Below are 19988 nucleotides of genomic sequence, written 5' to 3'. Positions count from 1 at the left end.
GTGGAGATTTTGCGACGCGCGTGTGTTACTTTTCGAGAGATATTTCTTAATTTGGGTAAAATCTGTCCATTTGTTGAAGCAACTACTATAGCAAGTGCTTGCTCGCTTGAGTACAGAAAACATTTTTTATGCGATAAGACTATAAGTATTATACCTGCTAGCGGTTATCGTCGAGGTGACAAACATTTCCAAAATTCTATAGAGTGGTTGGTTCAGTGCGAACGCGAGTGTGGTCGAGAAATCATTCACGCGGGGCGCGCTCGAGAGTTTCGATAACCCAAAGGTTTTCTAGTGGGCGGATTTTTACCACCTTTTAATAGAGATCATGAAGGCACTGTATACAAGTACGAGGGTTGTTACACGCACGGTTGTTCGAAATGTTTTGATAAAGTGCGTGAGAAATCGATGGCTTATGGTCGCACGTTTAACGCCGCATACAAAAACACAATGTCTGAATTGCAAAAAATGCGCGTCTGCGGCTACGATGTTCGTAGTATATGGGAATGCGAGTTTGACGAGGTAAAATTAAGAAACCCAGAGATCGCCTTCTATGTGAAAAATCATCCTCTAATGAGTCGAATAACTTTAAATCCGCGAGATGCATTTTTTGGAGGGCGAACAGAAAACATCATACCCTTTTACAATGTCAAAGACGGCGAGAAAATCAAATATACAAAAGGCTATAGCCGGGTTACTATGGTGAAATGGCCCCCTTGGAAAATGTATATATGTTATATACCGTTCGATGGGGGATAAAAAAAAACTCCCATAGCCAAATTTTTAGCTCTCTGCCTAGTGCGCATGCGCAGTAACGTCGATAAACGTGTTTTTTTGATTTTATTTTTTTCTGAAGTCCCTATAGGATAAAAATTTTTTTAAAAATTCACATTGGTGTATTTTTATGTCATGAATAACTGCAATTTTTTTGGGATTACATAACCTCAAATATCGGATCTAAAAAAATTATTAAAGTTTTCAATCGATATTTTGACCCCCTTGTTTTTGAGGTGCAACTTTTTAAGTAGACTTTTTTTGTGTACTTTTTCCCGTTCTTTACGATGGCACTAACGTTTTTTCCTTAAAAATGGTGGCACAACTCGATTTGAGCCAAAAACTGATTTTTTTGCCATTTTTTCACGTTTTTAGCTGGTTATGTTACAATTTAGTTACTAAAGTGACTCCTTTTGAGTAGTTTTGCATATCTTCCCATGAAAACATAATCAAATGAAATATTTTGTTCGCTCCAAGCCGTATTTTTTATATTATCTTACGTTTTCAATGATGGTCTTATCAGAATTTGAGGTAATAAAGGGTTTCTCTCTATATATAAAAAGAATATCACCGCTGTCAGTGTCTGCTTTTCTCTTTAACCTAAAAATGCCCTCATTTGAGTGATTTAACGCCGAAAAAGGCCATTTTTGGTACCATGTAACCCAAAACTAACCTAAAAATGTCATAATGCAAGGGTTTTCACGCAAAAAAGCCTGTTTTTAGCTAAACATAGCCTTGAAATTGATCGTTTGAGGGTACTTTTGGCGTCTTGTGGTCTTAAAAAGGCCATATTTGGCTTATCTGCCTCTACTTAATTGATTATTCAAAATCTATTGACAGTAATAATTATCAGGTAAAAAGGAATTGAAGTTAAGTATGTTCAATTCGTACAAAGTATAATTTATTATCTTCATAGGCTATTTAAAATAAATTATGGAACGTATACAAGTAGCTTTTTAAAAATAACGAATGTTCACAATAGAAAAAATGATTCACTCATCATTGTCACTATCTTCATCAATACACACTTCAATTTGATCATTAAGAAACATTTTAGACAGAATTCCAGCTGGTCGTATGATTTTTGATAAATATCTTCCATGTGAAAGATAATAGATTATGGCAGCAATATGCGCACAACATCCTATAGTACGGTTACCGTTAGCACAATCACAACAGTGTCTTAAGATGCTAGAATAACCAATACCATTTGGTTTATACTCAACGAAACATTTGTATTGTTTTCTGTTAATATGCCTGGATTGAACTTCAAGTTTGAGAATATTGTTAGTCTCTTTTGAATATCCAATCTTCAAATTATTATCTGCGTCAAGCATTTCCGCTAAGTAAGATATTGTCTGTTTAAGCTGATATGTTCCTGTAAACAGAATTTTCAAATCTTTTATTGTTAATTCAGGAAAGTCTGGTAAATCATCCGAAGTTATTATTTTAAATGGTAGTTTCCGACGACTCCATCTTTTGTCTGCTACTAAAACTGCTAATGTATTTTCAACATTTTTTCTAGATTGCATAGCACTAAATATTTCATCTTGCATGTCTTCATCAGAATCTAGGCGTTTGCCAAACAAGTTATTTAAGTAGCAAGAAATTTTACAATAAGATCCAGTATTTTTCACCATTGTATTATCAAGTTTGTGATCTAATAACCTATATTTTTTCTTTTGAACTCCGTGCACTGCTTCAACAACCCATCGCAGTTTTGTCGTGAATCTTGTTTCATTTGATTCTTGCGTAGAAAGTTGAGATTTTGAACCTTTGAGTGCAGGCATCAAAACAATATAACCCATATTTTCTAATTTTTGTTTAATGTCCCTGAAACCTCTATCCAGTATAAAAATGTCCCCTTGGCGAAGAAGTTTCTGTAAAATATTCTGCTTCTCTTCCAATATTTCAATCAGTATTGTAGCATCATTTTTATTTGCAAGATATGGACCTAACTGGTCAACAACATAACCATTAGTAGTACATATAGTAAATGGTTTAGTCAGAGGAACTTTTTTTTGGCCTGAATAAGATTTTCTTTGGTACTCGTTATTAGAGCTTTTTTCATGCCTTATATAAGTACCATCAGCAATCAAAATAAGTTGTTTACCAGGATGTAATTTCTTTGCCATATTAGAAGTTTGATTTTCAATCAATTCATTTCTGTCTACATTTTCTAATCCAAAGTGTTTTGGTAGTAAATCTTTTTCGAAAGATAATAATACTGATTGACAAAAACGAGATACTTGTTGTTCGCTTTCAATGTTTCATTTTGAATAAAAATACGACAATGGCTTGTGTCGCTGTCCTTACACAGGAATTCTTCAGAGAAGTGAGTTGATCTTTAAGATAATTAATATTTTCCCACGTTAATCCCGTAAAAACTTTCAATTTTTTTTCAGGCATGGAAAATTCAGCTACTGTATCTAATAAAGTTTCGTCTGCTTTCATTGATAATTGACTCAAAAATTGTAGTAATTCATCAATATATACCGTACTTGTAGTGGAAAAAATATTAATTTTATTTAGTTCATCTTCATAAAATCTTTTTTTAATTAAATGTGTGCAACAGCATCTATTGCCATGTGGAATAAAAACATTCATTTTACTATAAACTTGAATTCGGGCCTCTAAAGGAACTAATATATTATTAGTCTGTTTTTGGTACCCACAAACAAAGCAATATTTATGTGTCGCAATCGTCCTTTGAATAAGTAATTCCGTGGTTGCTCGTACTTTTTGTTCCTTTATTGTGTATACAGATGATTGTGTACTTTCCTGAGATGATGAAGTGACAGTTAGCTGAGAAAATGATTCAGAAACATTTGAATCTTGAGACGAAGCAGTTGCTGGAACATTAACCTTTTTAGGTTTAGAGCTTGATATGTATTTGGCTAATCGCTTTCTACATGAATCACAAATTACATCATGGATGTAAATATCTTTATTTGATAATTGTTTAGCATATTCGATTTCAACTTCAGATTCGATTTCCTTTTCTCGACCAATTGATTTTCTAATATAAATATTACACATGGCACATCTTCGATCATCGCGTTTCCTGATGTTATCTGACTCTTCATTACTATTAGATGCCATATTTATTTAACCATTAGACAAGAAGATCACTTCTGAAATAATAAAATATAAATATTTTACAATACATTTAAAAATGCTGTTAGTTAGTTTTTAAAAATCTAAAAAAATTGTTTGCCTTTTTTTAAATTAAAAACTAGAATGAATAATAAATATTACAAAAATATTATAATCTAAGTTCTTGTATAATCCAGTTTTCTCAGTAGCTTTACATGAAAAGTAAAAAAATAATATTGCCTAGTAAAAGTGAAATAAGTTGTATTTCATTTATAAGTTTTTTAAGCAAATAATTTTTTTTTGTCATAAAAACTGTATTGAAGTGCTTGCACCTAGTGATTTTATAAAATCAACAAACCTATGAAATTATTATATTCAATTTGTTTTTTTGTAAAAATATGTTCTTGTATCTAGACATGAATAATAGTGTATTTTAAAATAAATAAATAATGTTGTTTTTAATGATGTTTCATATACGTATGTGTTTAAAGCATAGGTTAGCTTGTGTTTACTTTATTCATTGTACATTTTTTTAACTTAAAAGTTAATTGACAATTAATAAGTTCGCATCCTATTAGTTCTATTTTTCATTTTTATTATTTCTCATGTATTGTTTTTATGTAAAACCAAATATTTTTTCTCATCTCATAATAATTAACTATAGTAAAAATCACATCATATATAGTCATATGCAGATATTTATGTGCATTTTTTATTAATTTGACAGTATTTTATACATAAACAAATTAATTATTGTTCAAGACTTTCTATATTTTATCAATTTAATCATACTTGTATAATTAATATACCGCATTACATCAAAACATGCAACTCATCAATCGTCAAATCCGTTTCTAGCAAAAGTTTATTGTCATATTTTATTCAAATGTTTTTCCTTCTTAATTTTATTTAGTTAATAGTTTCAACAACTTTATGTTTAACTAATTTCTCATTTTACTTTATGTGATTAGCCTAAATTGGTTAAGTTAAATAGATAAAGACTCGTTCCCCTTACATGCATTGTACGTATATCTATATCTATAGGATTGAAAATTCATTTTTATTAATTACTTTTTTGTTAGCTTATTGATTTAAAATCTGATTGCTATTTTTGTTTTAGGATAAGATCGGATCTTTATGCGAGTACTAAAACAGTTTATAATTTAATGTTGGTTTAAACTTTTGATTTTATGCAAGAATTTAATAACGTACACAACATGTTTTTCTTATTTAGCGTATAAAAAGGTCTAATAATTATCTGTTATTATTATTACATTATTATATTATTATATTATATTATTATATTATTATATCATATTATTATATTATTATATCATATTATTATATTACTATATTATCTGTCATTATTTTTGATACAATTACTCTTAATACTACAGAATTTATAATAAAAATTTTATTTTTCTACCCATTAATAAGTCTTACTCTGCATATACCGGTAAAATACAAGTGTATTTATTATAAATACATGGGAGATTTTTTATTTATCAGTAGGTTGGTTACAGTATTTTTTTCAAAACTCAAAGTGTCGGCATAAAAATAACATTTTAGATATTAATAATAGGTTTTGATTTTAAAGAAGTTATTTAACAAAATATTAATTTATTGTGTAATATGTATTAGAAATACATATAACCCTAATATCAAAGCATATAATCTGTGATGTCAAAACTTTACTATTTCGGCTTTTGATGACAAAAGCCGAAATAGTAAAAAGAAAAATCGAAACAATTTTTATTTGCTAGATTTTAATTTACTTTAAAAGTTATAAACTTATACTAACAGCGTTTTCACCATTCACTTGTATTAGTATATTATGGAGAAAGTACAATTGAGTCCGTCGTCCCGTACCGACCTCGGGACATACCGTCTGAAATAAGCTGTTTTTACGGGATTGGCTAATTCTGTACCGTCGATTGGGTTATCGAACAGAATTAGCCAATAATATAAAAGTGACTTATTTCAGACGGTATGTCCCGGGGTCGGTACGGGACGGGACGGGACGTATTGTACTTTCTCCCTTATATAGACAATTGTAAGAAAAAAAAAATTAGTTTTGAAAAAAACAATGTTGGCCATTGGTTTGCGCATCGTTTAATTAATTAAGAAATCAAAATACTTTATTTGTTTATGCTCCTGATAATTCTTAATTTTATGATTGACCATTCACTACGCAGATCGTCTGCATTGCAGCCGCCGCGTCAACCGCGCGGCCAAGCATAACCTTTTATTATAAATAAAAATAAACAATAAACAAAAAAGTGCGACAGAGACAATACTTTCGACCAATCACAGAACGTTTAAAAAGAACATAACATTAGCCATCAGTTTTATAATAAGGTGATATCACAATTCTGATAAGACCATCATTGAAAACGTAAGATAATATAAAAAATACGGCTTGGAGCGAACAAAATATTTCATTTGATTATGTTTTCATGGGAAGATATGCAAAACTACTCAAAAGGAGTCACTTTAGTAACTAAATTGTAACATAACCAGCTAAAAACGTGAAAAAATGGCAAAAAAATCAGTTTTTGGCTCAAATCGAGTTGTGCCACCATTTTTAAGGAAAAAACGTTAGTGCCATCGTAAAGAACGGGAAAAAGTACACAAAAAAAGTCTACTTAAAAAGTTGCACCTCAAAAACAAGGGGGTCAAAATATCGATTGAAAACTTTAATAATTTTTTTAGATCCGATATTTGAGGTTATGTAATCCCAAAAAAATTGCAGTTATTCATGACATAAAAATACACCAATGTGAATTTTTAAAAAAATTTTTATCCTATAGGGACTTCAGAAAAAAATAAAATCAAAAAAACACGTTTATCGACGTTACTGCGCATGCGCACTAGGCAGAGAGCTAAAAATTTGGCTATGGGAGTTTTTTTTTATCCCCCATCGAATGGTATATAACATATATACATTTTCCAAGGGGGCCATTTCACCATAGTAACCCGGCTATAGCCTTTGAAAGAAAATTCCAAATCGGTCATCCGCGTATTTTCGTAGGTGAAGAGTGTCGCGAATTGATTGGCGATGATTACAACAATCTTGACGGGGTCGAGGGCTTGGCCAAGTGCAGAGTTTTACTGCCGCGAAATTTGTATATGCCACTGCTGCCGGTTAAAATGCACGGTCGCCTCCTCTTTGTGCTGTGTTCTTGTTGCGCCGAGGTACGCGCCAAAGATTGTCATCACGAGCAAATAGCAGATCGTGAGTTTACCGGTACTTGGGTGGCGGACGAGCTGCGCAAAGCCGTTGAGCTCGGTTATCGCATAAGCGAGATATACATCATTTGGCAGTACGACACGCTTCAATGGTACGAAAGGTGGGCTCTTTGCGCAGTATGTAAATCTATTTTTAAAGATAAAACAAGAAGCCTCTGACTAGTCCAGCTGGTGTATCAATGAAGATGCAAAAGCACGCTATTTAGCCGAGTACGAGTGCGATGAAGGCATCATTCTAGATCGTGAAAAAATTAAGAAAAATCCTGGATTACGGGTTATTGCCAAATTTTGTTTAAATAGCTTACAAGGTGACTTCGGTCAGTGCACAAATATGAAACAAACCACTTTTGTCAAATCACGCGAAAACTTGTTGAAGCTTTTATTTACTACCGATAAGAAGGTTTTCGACATCTTACCTATCAATGATGATATTCTGTATCTAAATTGGCAATTTAAAGAAGAAGCTCAGATTTAGCTGTAACATCGACACCCCATACGAATGTCGTCATAGCAGCGTATACAATGGCGCAGGCACGCCTCGAACTATATGGTTACTTGAAAAAACTCGGATCGCGCCTACTATACTGCGATACGTACTATGCGGACGAATATGAGCCGCCAATAGGTAATCTCTTTGGTGCTATAACGGATGAGTTAAGAAGTCATGGCGAGAATACGTACATAGAAACCATGATGTCTGCAGCGCCGAAATTTTACGTTTTTCGGGCAATCATACCGGGCACCGGTGCCACTATAGAATGTTGTAAAGTTAGAGGTATACGTCTAAATTACTATAATTCTTTAAAGATAAATTTTGACAGCATAGAATCTCTAATTGATGATGAATTTGGTGAAAAAGCCGACAAAAGCGATAACGGCAATGACGATGACGACACCGGCAAGGACAAGCGTACAATCAAGGTACAATTTTCAACAATCAGGCGCACACTTGCTCACGAGGTTGTGACTCGCGACGAATTCAAAACTTGTAGCGTTGTTCTTAAAAAGAGACGATATGTGTCAAAAAACTGTTCTCTTCCTTTTGTTAATAAAAGAACTAATCCATTGTAAAATGTGTCTACATCTCAATAAATATGATTGAAAATAAAAGAAAAAAACTTACCTTTATGTATTCTTATCTATACTGTAAAAGTAAAAAAAAACAATATAATTACCATTACTCATCACTCCAAAAATCAACTTATTACCGCGGCGGCCGATCATCAGCTGATCACCCCGCGGGTAGTAGACTAGAAAGCAGCGGTCGCTCCGTTCCAGCTTATCTTGCGCCCGCCCGCCCGGGAAAACAGCTGATAAAGAGGCACGCGATGAGCTGACCGTGACGTGCCTCGACCGCGCCGCCGCCGCTACCGCGGGGATCACCGACACTAAAACAGGTGGATGGTTGTTTATTTTTATCAGTAACAAATATGGATATTCAGTGGAAGCATCAGTTCACATGCATCATATCAGGCCCAACGATGTGTGGAAAAACCGTATTCGTAAAACGGTTTCTCGCTAATCTGCCTGAAATGTGCAACGTGCGCTTTGATCGCATCTTATTTTACCGTTGTGAATGGCAAGATACGTATGGGAGCGAATTCAAAATACCCGGTAATCTGAATATAGAGTTTCGGGAAGGATTGCCACAGCCAAGTGACTATTCCAATGACAACGATAATAAAAAATTGCTCATTTTAGACGACTTAATGCGTGAATCTTCTAACAGTGTAGTACTCGATTTATTTGTACGCGGCTGTGATCACAAAAACATATATCTATGTTAGAATCTTTTTTACAAAGGTGCAAATCAGCGTGATGCAAATCCAGTACCTAGCGTGACAACTTCATCCAGAAGACTCGAAATTTCTGCAAGAGTCCTACATGGATGCATAGCTATCTACTCTTGGATATAAAACAGGATACGCTGGACGACTTTCGATTTCGAACATGTGTTTTTCCCGACGATCAGCTGCAATACGCGTACGTGCCTCGTCGTTACAAATCGGCTCGACGATAGATGCAGAGTGTGATACACAACATTATTTAAAGTGCCGATTGTAACGAGACTAAAGCAGTCTCTCTGTGACGATGGCTGCACGAACATCCTGCAACAACAGCACTGATCCGCGTATGGTTTGTGGTAAACATTTTTCAAAAAGGTAGTCACAACAGCTGCCGCTGCCGCCACCACTGGTACTTGGAAACGCCGAAAACGCACTATAATTCAGAACAGTGGTTTTTTCTTACCATTGCTTCTCAAGAGATTTTTTCAAAAATTTTACACTAACACGGAGTACGCCAGAAAAATGATTGTTGTACCGGAGACGATGACGGAGGGTTTACAAAATACCGCCCAGCTTACGACTGTTCAGCAGCAGCATCAGTACGCAATACTAGCACCACCAACAACCCAGGGCAGTGTACAAACGCCTGGGGATGACTTATCACGACTAGACGCGGAAATGCACGAGATTCTTAATTCAAAAAATTTATCAGTAAAGAAGAAAAGTGTAAAAACTACTTGCAAGCACTGCGGCGATCTCTGTTCTTCAAGGAAAGTGAACAACTCGAAGAGCCTCGCGATAAGAATCTCACGACACCGCTCTCGGATTAAACTATTATCGAAAGCGTACTAAAAATTCATCAGAAAAAAGCACGCTTACTGCTTAAACACTGGCAGGGTAACGAGTCCGATCGGCTCAAATAGAACAATACGGGTATCGTTATCATAGATACCATCTATGATAACGATAGTTTCGTGCCTCAATCCAATATCGCAGACTCATTGAGCGATATATTAATAAAGCCAAACAAAGATGCCCAGTACGATCCGACGACTTACAGAGCGATATATTAATAAAGCCAAACAAAGATGCCCAGTACGATCCGCCCGTTGGACAATTTCAATTTGCAAAGTTTATTGCCAGCTCCGAAACGCCGAATGAATTCGTCGAGAATACGCACGCTTTAAAAATGATTAGACAAATATCAGCTTAAATAAAGGTGGCGAAACGCAAAAGTATGGATACAGTAGCCACGTCACCACCACCGAGTAAAGTCAGACACAAGCCACAGCCGCCAAGACGATCGGCTCACATTGACGACAATTCAACGCGCTCAAAGAAGCAAATAACGGATTTTATTACATATTCGTCTACTCTTTGGCACGCGCTGTGCTTGATCAGCTTTACGTCTATAGAGACATCAAATATAGAAAACTCAAAGTTCAAATTCGGTACATACATAGTTAAACAGTTTGCACCGATCCATTACATTCTACTGCTGCAGCACTCTTTCCAAAATATCGTAATCGATATAAGAGATCAGCACGGTGAAAATTTACCATTCGAGTTCGGGACACTGATGGTTACGCTTCAATTTAAGCGTAATCTGTAGGCATAAAAATGAGTCATTATATTCATTACTACAACGATCAAGTTGGTGGCGGAGCCGATTTAAAATCTGTATACACCAAAGAACTCAATTGATGAAAATCAATAACGATGGCGTATCTACACGCGTACAGCGGCGAGGAAATAAAGAGCGAGCTAGATCTCTTTCTCTCACATAAACGTCATCGAAAGTAGCGCTTATCTCTACTATAAGCCCATTTCGTCGCTCAGCGACGATGGTAACTCACCCTTGAAATTTTTAATTCCAAGTTTAGCCGATCACTACATCGATCTCGCGCACACCATGTTGCACCTGACCGTTCAAATACTACCAGCTAGTAATACACCCAGCGAAAATCTGAAAGTTGGCCTTGTGAATAACTCTATACACTCAATGTTTGATCAGATTGATATATTTTTCAATCAAAAGTTAGTTTTACCGCCAAACAATGCGTATCCGTATAGAGCCTACATAGAAACGCTGCTAAATTATGCGGCACCTGCTATGCGCTTTCACCTGACGTCTGCTTTGTGGAGCATCGATACCGCCGTTGCCATGGATACAGCGCCAAATTTAGACCATAAGACTGATGGTGCGAATCAAGGGCTCATTAACAGATTGTTTTTTATAGCTGGTGGCAAGGCCGTCGACATGATCGGACATTTGCATTGTGACGTTTTTAATCAGCCTAAATTCCTGGTCAACGATGTAGACGTGAGAGTAAGATTGGTCCGTAGCAAAGACGCCTTTTGTCTCATGGACTGGTCAGGCGACGGAAAATTTTCGGTGCACATCAAGGAGGCTACACTGATCGTGCGTCGAGCCAAGATAAGCCCGGGTATTTTACTAGCGTACGCGAACGCTCTTGCTAAAACAACAGCCAAGTACCTCTTAACAAGGGCCGAAGTCAAGTCGTTTACGCTGCACAGCGGTATACTCGGAGATACCCTAGACAACGTTATACTCGGACAGCTATCCAAAAGGATTATCCTGGGCTTCGTTAAAAATAAAGCCTTCAACGGCAATAGAAAGCTTAACCCTTTCAATTTTCAACACGTTAACATAAACTTTATTTCGCTCTACATGGACGACGTTTAAGTGCCCAGCAGGCCGTTGCAGCCATGTTTTACCGGTGACCATAAGCTATACGTAGACGCTTATCATACCCTTTTTTCCGGCACAGGTATACATTACCTAAATGAGGGTCTCGATATCGACCGTTACGGTTATCCCAACGGGTTTTGCCTGTTTGCTTTCGATCTAACACCGAATTTGTCAGCGCATTTTACCGGCCATTGGAATCTTGTTCGCTCGGGGTCTCTACGCGTTGAGGTGTGTTTCGCAGAAGCTCTAACGGAAACGCTAAACTGCATTGTTTAGGCAGAGTTTGACAACGTGCTCGAAATCGACTCGAATAAACAAATTATAACGGACTTTAATTCCTAAAGTGGCTGAGGGTGGGGGGGGGGGGGAAGAGAGAGAAAAAAGGTATAGGAGTCCTGACGCTGTATATCGTCGACTCAGTTGATCAGCGGCAGCAGCAACACCCGATACATTCGCCATGGATCACGATTACGTGGTAGAACTTCAGGGCTTCAGGGACAAAGACGACAAGTTTTTGCCCAAAGAAGTGGCTGTAGTTTCTTTGCAAGGACAAGTCATATCTTATTGGGTGATTTTGCCACTGTACGAGTTTACCAAGTTACCCTGCTCCTTGAGGATCGCCAACGACTATGCAGCGGCGCGAAATTTTGGCATACATTGGTTCGAGAGCGATATAACACTAAGAAAATTACACTATCACCTGTATAACCTTGCAATACACTATTATGTTTTTGTATCACATGTGTTGTGGTACAAGACTCAGGACATTTTGTCGCTTATTTTTACAAGACACTGGGCAAAATGATACCTTGGTTGTCAAATTTTATAAAAAGATACGCAATAAACTTAAATATAAAAAATGTAAGCGAGCGTCTACATTTGCTGATGAGCGTTCTCTAGTCTCAGGACCATGTAATCAAGCGTGTACCTCTAGACTAAGATGTGTTTGATGTATTTGTAATCTTGAATAAAGAAACATATTAAACGTTATATACATGTGTTCTCATTCTACCTACACACATGTATTCCTTTATTAATCAGTAACAATTTTTTCTTTTTTAAACAGACGGATGTCGACCATCGTACTTTTCTCTGATGAAAGATTTATTTTTTATTTTTAACGGTCAGTTTGTAACGTCCTTACGCCGTATTTTTAACAGCCCTATAACCGTTGGACTACGAAAGGGTAGTGGGAAAAATTGTATTAAAGAGACGACGCCAGTCGCGAGTTTTCATAGTAGCATCGAGACTCTCTGACTGTGCGCTTCTACGTTATAACAACTTTTTTCTTTTACGAGTGAGATAGTATCGTAAAATTTTTTTGTTCTTCATGATGGCGAACTGTCGAACAACTGGCAAACGTTGTCCGACTGCTGAATTTCCAAATCTACTGCTGTCGACTACCTACGCGCTCAACAAAACCAACTCAAAGAGAGTTTGCATCGGCCTGGAGTACAGTGATGGGTAGTATCATCAAGTTATTAAACTCATAAGTTACGGGCCCATGTACAAAAACATAACTCTTAACAAAAACAGCTGGACTCGTTTAAAAGATCAGTTTGACGCTATAACAGCTTATTTGAACAATTCTTATTCGTTTTCTCACGAATTTGGACACCCTGTTAAGTTTCAGATTTATTTTACAAATCACGACTTAAACTTTTCAACCGCGTAGGGCATCAAATCAATCACAATCGACGAAAGGCCTAAAAACAAGCGAATGAGACGAAGGAGGAGAAATCGCTTAGCTGGTTTGTAAAAAAATGAAAACATCCAGCCCACCAGGTATATATCAAACAGTTTTATTCGAGACATAACATCGCTATAGAAGGTTTTGTACTGCATAAATAGGTCGACGATAAGAACAACAATTTTAAAGAGCAATATTTGAGAATTGTATTATCCAAAATCCTTCTGTCCGGTTTACCGTTCATTGCAAAAGATGTACTAAATTATGTAAAATTCGCATAAAAATTTAACCTCTTGCGTACACCATGTATATACTTTCCTGAATAAACTTTAAATACATTAAAAAAAAACATTTTATTATTATTCACCATCACACCTTTCCTTATTTATACCGCAACAATTATTAAAGTTCCTTATTCGGCAATCAGCCAATGCGCAAGATGGGTGTATGCGCAGGAAAATTAGCGTTAGCGCGCTCGAATGACAGTGGGGTAAAAAAGACTATTATAGAGAGTGTTATAAAAAACGACACACTAAATTAGAAACATTTCGCAGAACCAACAGAACAGATAATTTAAACGAGAGAATCGTCTTTGACAATAAATGTTTACCCTTCAGGAGATCATAACATTTTCCCTCTCTTTTCAACTATTATTTTACCGCTATAAATAGCGCCCGATCAGCGTCGCGTCTCACTTGGAGACGACTAGGCAACCAAGATGGGTCAGCAGCACAGCGCAAAAAAGACCGGCTATAAGCCAATCATAGATGATAAGAAAAACCAAAAGAAGGAAGAAAAAAATTCCTTCAAATCAATTACAGAAAAACAATCTACAAATACCGGATCTATACCCAAAAAAAGGGTTATACAAAATTATAATTTATATTTCATAGAAACCATCGGCCCTATTTAGGGCCACAAAAAATCCATACGTATAGAACAACTAATGTTTGAAAAAAAAGACAAGAGACGCTGAGTATGTACAACAGATACACTATACACACATGAAAGTGGAGAGCGCAAATATAGCGCTTCTACGCCATGTCAGTCTCAAATAAGGACATATCTATTGCATTATTTAATGTTCACTTAGCAACAGGTACTCCCTTAAGGATTTCCTCAATAATTGCCTAGCCGAGTCTAGACTAAAACTAAAACATAAGGCTAATAAGAAAATAAGCGAGCTTATGGAAGGCTCCGGTTATAAAGGGATGGTACTCAAACGAACGTCACAGTTGCAGTGCGTCAGTCGTGCATGCAAGACCGCTAATAAGAAGAAGAGGCGAACTAGCAAGAAAAAAAAGAAGCTGTAAAGAGACTAAATAGTGGTAGAAAGAAGAAGAAGCAGAATACAAGAGGAAAAAAAGTGAAAAGTGCAGTGAACAAAAAACGTAGGAAATCTACTAAAAATAAATAAAGTTTTGGATATTTTCGATTAAATAAAAAATTAAAAATGTCTTTCTTATATCATTCAAGCTACGAGTGCTTAAAATAGGAGCTTGTTTTGTTTTCACTACTAATGACCCTGACCACTATCGAATCATCATCACGTGTGGAATATAAACCTGTTTCATCACTCTCCGATCAAGCACCTTTAGAATTTTTAGTCGCCGCAGCAGGTGAAGAGTATATAGATTTAGCTCATACTATGATCAAACTAAATGTTTAAATAACACCCCACAACAAGGAAACGGATACGAGTGTGTCACCTGTGAACAATTTCTTGCACTCAATGTTTAGTCAAGTGGACGTTTTTTTTCCATCAAAAACTTGTGACGCCGTCTAATACACTGTATCCTTATAGAGCGTACATAGAAACTTTATCAAACTACGGACCTGATGCAAAAAGTTCGCATCTCTCGACGTCGTTATAAGGGAACGGATGCAGCAGAAAAACGGATAAGAAGCCTGCCACTGATTGTGCGAATAAAGGTCTTTTAAGTCGTTAAAAATTTACGAGCGATGGAAAAGTCGTTGATCTTTTAGGACATCTGCACATTGACGTATGTAACCAAGATTGATTTCTTTCAAATAGTGTAGAAATAAGAGTCCATTTGGTACGTGCAAAGGACGCTTTTTGTTTAATGGATGCTTTCGATAAAAATTATAGTGTATGTATAAAAGAAGCTAGCTTACTTGTACGATGAACAAAAATAAACCCAGGTGTTTTAGTGGCACACGCTAAAACATTAGCGACAACAACTGCAAAATACCCTCTAACACGCGTCGAGATTAAAGCATTCAGCATGCATAACGCTATACTCGGCGAGTGTTTAGATAATGTAGGGCAATTACCGATAAGAATCATTATAGGATTTGTCAATAATAAAGCTTTTAACTGCGATAAATTGCTAAATCCATTTAACTTTCAAAATTTCGGTATTAATTATTCATCACTTTATATCGATGGTCAACAAGTGCCAAGTAAACCGTTACAGCCAAGCTTCTCCGCAGGTGCGCCTTTTCACGTAGACTGTTACCCCCGTCAAAACGATCAACGTTGATTCAATGCTGATTTCAATATTGATTTCAGTCTGAAATCAGCGTTGATTCAATATTGAATCCACGTTGAATCTACCTTGAATCAACATTGAATTTGTCCGAAAACGCAACGTGGATTCAGCGTTGATTTCAGACTGAATTCAGTGCTAGATTTCAAAGTTCAATAAGGGTTGAAATAAAATTGTAAAAGAAAACGCCAAGACGTGGGCTCGAATCCAAGACTTTCTGATTAGTAGACGAACGACTTGACCACTAAGCCATTTCGACACTTACATTTATATCTCTTAATGTAACATACACGGAAACCTATAGGTGGCAAATAGTCTCGAAGCTGGGTACCTTCCCGAGAGCACAGAGAAGTCCAGTCCAGTATTATTATAAAAATCATGATAGAGTAGGTTAATTTTCGGTTATTCTCTATAGGATTCCGTTTATGTTACATTATGAGATATAAATGTAAGTGTCGAAATGGCTAAGTGGTCAAGTCGTTCGTCTACTAATCAAAAAGTCTTGGGTTCGAGCCCAGGTTTTAGTGATATTTTTTTTTACAACTATTTATTTCAACTCTGATTGAACCCTGAAATCCAGCACTGAATTCAGTCTGAAATCAACGCTGAATCCACGTTGCGTTTTCGGACAAATTCAATGTTGATTCAACGTGGATTCAATATTGAATCAACGCTTATTTCAGACTGACATCAATATTGAAATCAGCATTGAATCAACGTTGATCGTTTTGACGGGGTTATTTAGAGCCTTAAGACACTACCTCATTAATCAATAAATGCTATTAATGTTTTTTATTAATTTATACATTCTACGATTTTCAGAGCGACATCAAATTCGAAAAAGAGATGTGCAGAAAAAAGTTTTCATTGATTTCGGAGTTAGAGTAGACCAAGTATTACAAGGCCATGGAACAACAAATACTGGAAATATAGCTCGTAGATGTTTTGAAGATCCGTCGTTGTTACACGGCGAAATTTTGCCGTCTTACAACTCTCCCCTCCGTGAGGAAAGGAGCGAGCCAGTGAATCGCTCCGTCAAACTCCCCGGCCGACCCCGCGGGTGAAAGCGAGTCTCAAGGCTAATCTCACGCGTGACAGATCAACCCTCCATCTTTAATTCACACACAACTCATCAAGGGGTGGGAAAAGAAGTGGTTTTCTTAAAGCAAATTCTTAAGACTAACTTAATTCTAACTTAACCTAGTGGGGCGGGTGGAAGCCCAATAGAACGGAGTAGGTTCAGGTGATGAGGACACAGGCCGTTTATTTTAGTAATCAGATGACGCTTGATGACTATTGAACGCTAACTTTCGCGATGCGTCTGATTAACGGTTAATCAGAGGGAGAAAATTCAAACTAAATAATACTTTTAAACAAAATTAGTAATCTAGAAAGGTAAACAAGAATAAAAAAGGTAGCAAAAATAAGATAACTTTCTACATTAGATAACTACGGTTCTTCCTCAGTATGGCTCCATACGCGTGAAGGTATGTATTGGTCGTTCAGAGAACTGCTGCAACTCGTCGAGGCCTTCTCTGGGAGGGAGCGGTTGGTCACGGGGTACGTGAGTCCTCAGGCGACGAATGTAAAGCCCTTCCTCTCGCCATCCTAGTGCGTAGTGTGGACAGTCGCGTACTGTGACGTTTCTGCGGCCACATCGGTAGCAGAAGACGGTGGCTGGATGTGGGTAATTGTGGTAATAATGGCGTCTACTGCAATTGAAACATCCAGGTAGCGAAGGCAGGACGTTGACGTCACGGCCATTAATGCGCATCCACCCAGTGAGTGTTGGATCTCCCGCGCGTCTTCCGGATATCGCTTGCGCAGGTGGTGTTGTCGGCTCGACTTTCATCGTGGTGTCAACGATGGTGTTAGCCCAAGCGTTCTCAATGTCACTTTCGGTGGCTTGTTCGTTCCTTGGAGGAAACGGTCTCTCCGATGCTGTCTCGTTGGGTGTAGTTAGAGGTGTCTGGATCTCCGTGGATAGCTCTGTTGGGTGTTCAGGAGCTACGGCTTCGACGAGTACCTCGGCTTGAATCTGCACCAAGGTGGAGGCCTGCAGGGATCCAGCTAGATCTTCAGGTCGAGTCTGCGTTGCGGTGGAAACTAGCGACAGCCGAGCGAAGTTCAGCTGCGGAGTCTGCGTTGCAGTGGAAACTAGCCACAGTCGATCGAAATTCAGCTGCGGAGTCTGCGTTGGGATGGAGGTTCGCAGAGGCTGGGCAGGTTCTCTGAGCGTAGTTTGCGTTCCCAAGGAAACTTGCGGGACTGCGGTGGTTTGCATGTCTTGGTCCACTGCTGGGTTGAGTTCGTAGATCATCGTGCTTCTTCTCGGTGCGCGAGGTAGTACTTCTGGTATTTCAATGCATAGGGAAGATCCCCGGAGTATGCACGGTCTTTGTCTGACTTTTTCGATGATGTTTTTGATGACCTTGTTAAAAGCTGACAGGATGGGCGGGTTATCGTAGAATAATTTGGCCACTTCCTCCTCATGTTCCAGCAAGGGAAGTAGAGGGTTGTCTGGTGTTTGCTCCTTGACCATACGACGTAAGCGTTCAATCTCCTTGCGCCTCTGGATATCTGCTGGGCGTTCGTTGGTCCCCTCTTCTTCCATAGGTTTTGGCTCTGGGCTTGCGGGTAATTGTTGGTCGAAATCTCCCTTCATGCGGTCGCTCAGTTTGTCAGGTTAGCGGGCTCTGGGAGTGGTTGCCGTCGAGTTCACCTCAGCGGTATTTTCAGCTTGCTGTTATGGTGCTGCGCCGTTATCAGCGTTCTCACGAGGAATGAAATCAAAGTCATCCTCGGGAGACTTTCCCCTCCGTGGCGGAGAGCCTGGCCCAGGCTCGCCTACACCGTCAGGCGCTGCGCGCGAGCACGATGATCCGCCGCCCCTTTACCAGCTCTCAACGAACGTCCCACTGCTAACATCTAGCGTATCGGACCCTATAGCGACGGCGCGAGAGCAACCGGTTCACGCCTCGCGAACATCAAGCCGTATAGAGACCGAACGCGGGCGAGATATAAAAGAGCAGGCCTCTGCGGGTACAGTAGACGCAGCGTGTACCGAGACGCAGCGTATTATTCGGCGACACTATACAATTCTGCACGAATAATCAGCAAAATAATAGCCAAGGAGACTCAGGTTATCTAACATTTACTCAGATGACCATGGTTACAACTCGACAAATTTTCAAAACGTGCAGGATAGGTCAATAATAAACCATCCGCGAGCGAACAGCACAACGAAGTTAGCTGAAAATAATTTAATTTCATCCACGACTATATTTAACACACAAAACCAGGCTGCCTTCAACCGACATTAGCACAAGAAGTCGATCCTAATAATTTAATATAATTACAAACGAAAAATTTATCGAGCAATACGAGACATACAGGGAATAGTTCTGTTAACACGACACCGCGTGAAATTCCGGCCAGAATTAATAATTTCAAGCCACCGGAGGGGCAAAATGGCTACCTAAATAATGGAATAGCTAGACTGTCTCACCTACAATTACCAATTAATAATAATAATAACGATAATAGACGACAATATAGAGGCGCATACAATAATAACGAACAGCTCATTAACACAGAGCGTAGGTTAATTGCACCTACTCACATTAACGCTTTCGACTTTATTTGCAAATGGGACTTAAAATACTCTGGGAGACGCGACGAAGATAGTGAAGAATTTTTAAAACGACTAAGAGAAGATCGTATAATCATGCACATTTCAGATGATGATTTATTTGGAATATTGCCGTTTTTCCTTCAAGGATTTAACTGGGTCACGTTCGAGCAGTTCGAAAACGCATGGCGCGCACGTTTTTCAGATGCAGATTTTCAGTTCGTGCTCATGGAAAACGTTCGACGCCGAACGCAAGGCGAGCGCGAGCCAGTCGTCGACTACCTCACGTATATCAAGGCACTATTTAATCGCGTGATACCTCCGCTAGGACCAGTCCGCGAAATAAATCTAGCTCTCCGAAATATGCCACCGAGATTACAAACACGAATCGATAAGTCCGAAATCTTCACGTTCCAAGAGCTGGAAGCTATTGCAGTACTCAAAGAGAAAGGCCTAATGATTGAGAGAACATACAAACCGCCTCCGAGTGCCGAAGATTTCTGAAGATAAAGAGATAAAAACTGCGATCCGGAGGTAACTA

General features: G+C 38.0%; 2 protein-coding genes across 5 annotated transcripts in view; both read left to right on the top strand.

The window, feature by feature from the left end:
* LOC116416484 (SKI family transcriptional corepressor 1 homolog-B) overlaps positions 1-19988 on the top strand; it is a 767432-nt gene that overhangs the window by 234776 nt on the left and 512668 nt on the right. The gene's annotated exons all lie outside the window — the stretch shown is intronic.
* Positions 10816-11610, top strand: LOC107981505 (uncharacterized protein F54H12.2-like). Its single transcript, XM_016987524.1, has one exon. The coding sequence runs from the start codon at positions 10816-10818 to the stop codon at positions 11608-11610; it is 795 nt and encodes a 264-aa protein (XP_016843013.1).

The sequence above is a fragment of the Nasonia vitripennis genome (genome assembly GCF_009193385.2).
Source record: "Nasonia vitripennis strain AsymCx chromosome 2 unlocalized genomic scaffold, Nvit_psr_1.1 chr2_random0007, whole genome shotgun sequence".
In the NCBI taxonomy this organism is placed as follows: domain Eukaryota; kingdom Metazoa; phylum Arthropoda; class Insecta; order Hymenoptera; family Pteromalidae; genus Nasonia; species Nasonia vitripennis.
Note: the sequence above shows the minus strand (reverse complement) of the source record. Positions and strands in the feature narration are given on the sequence as shown.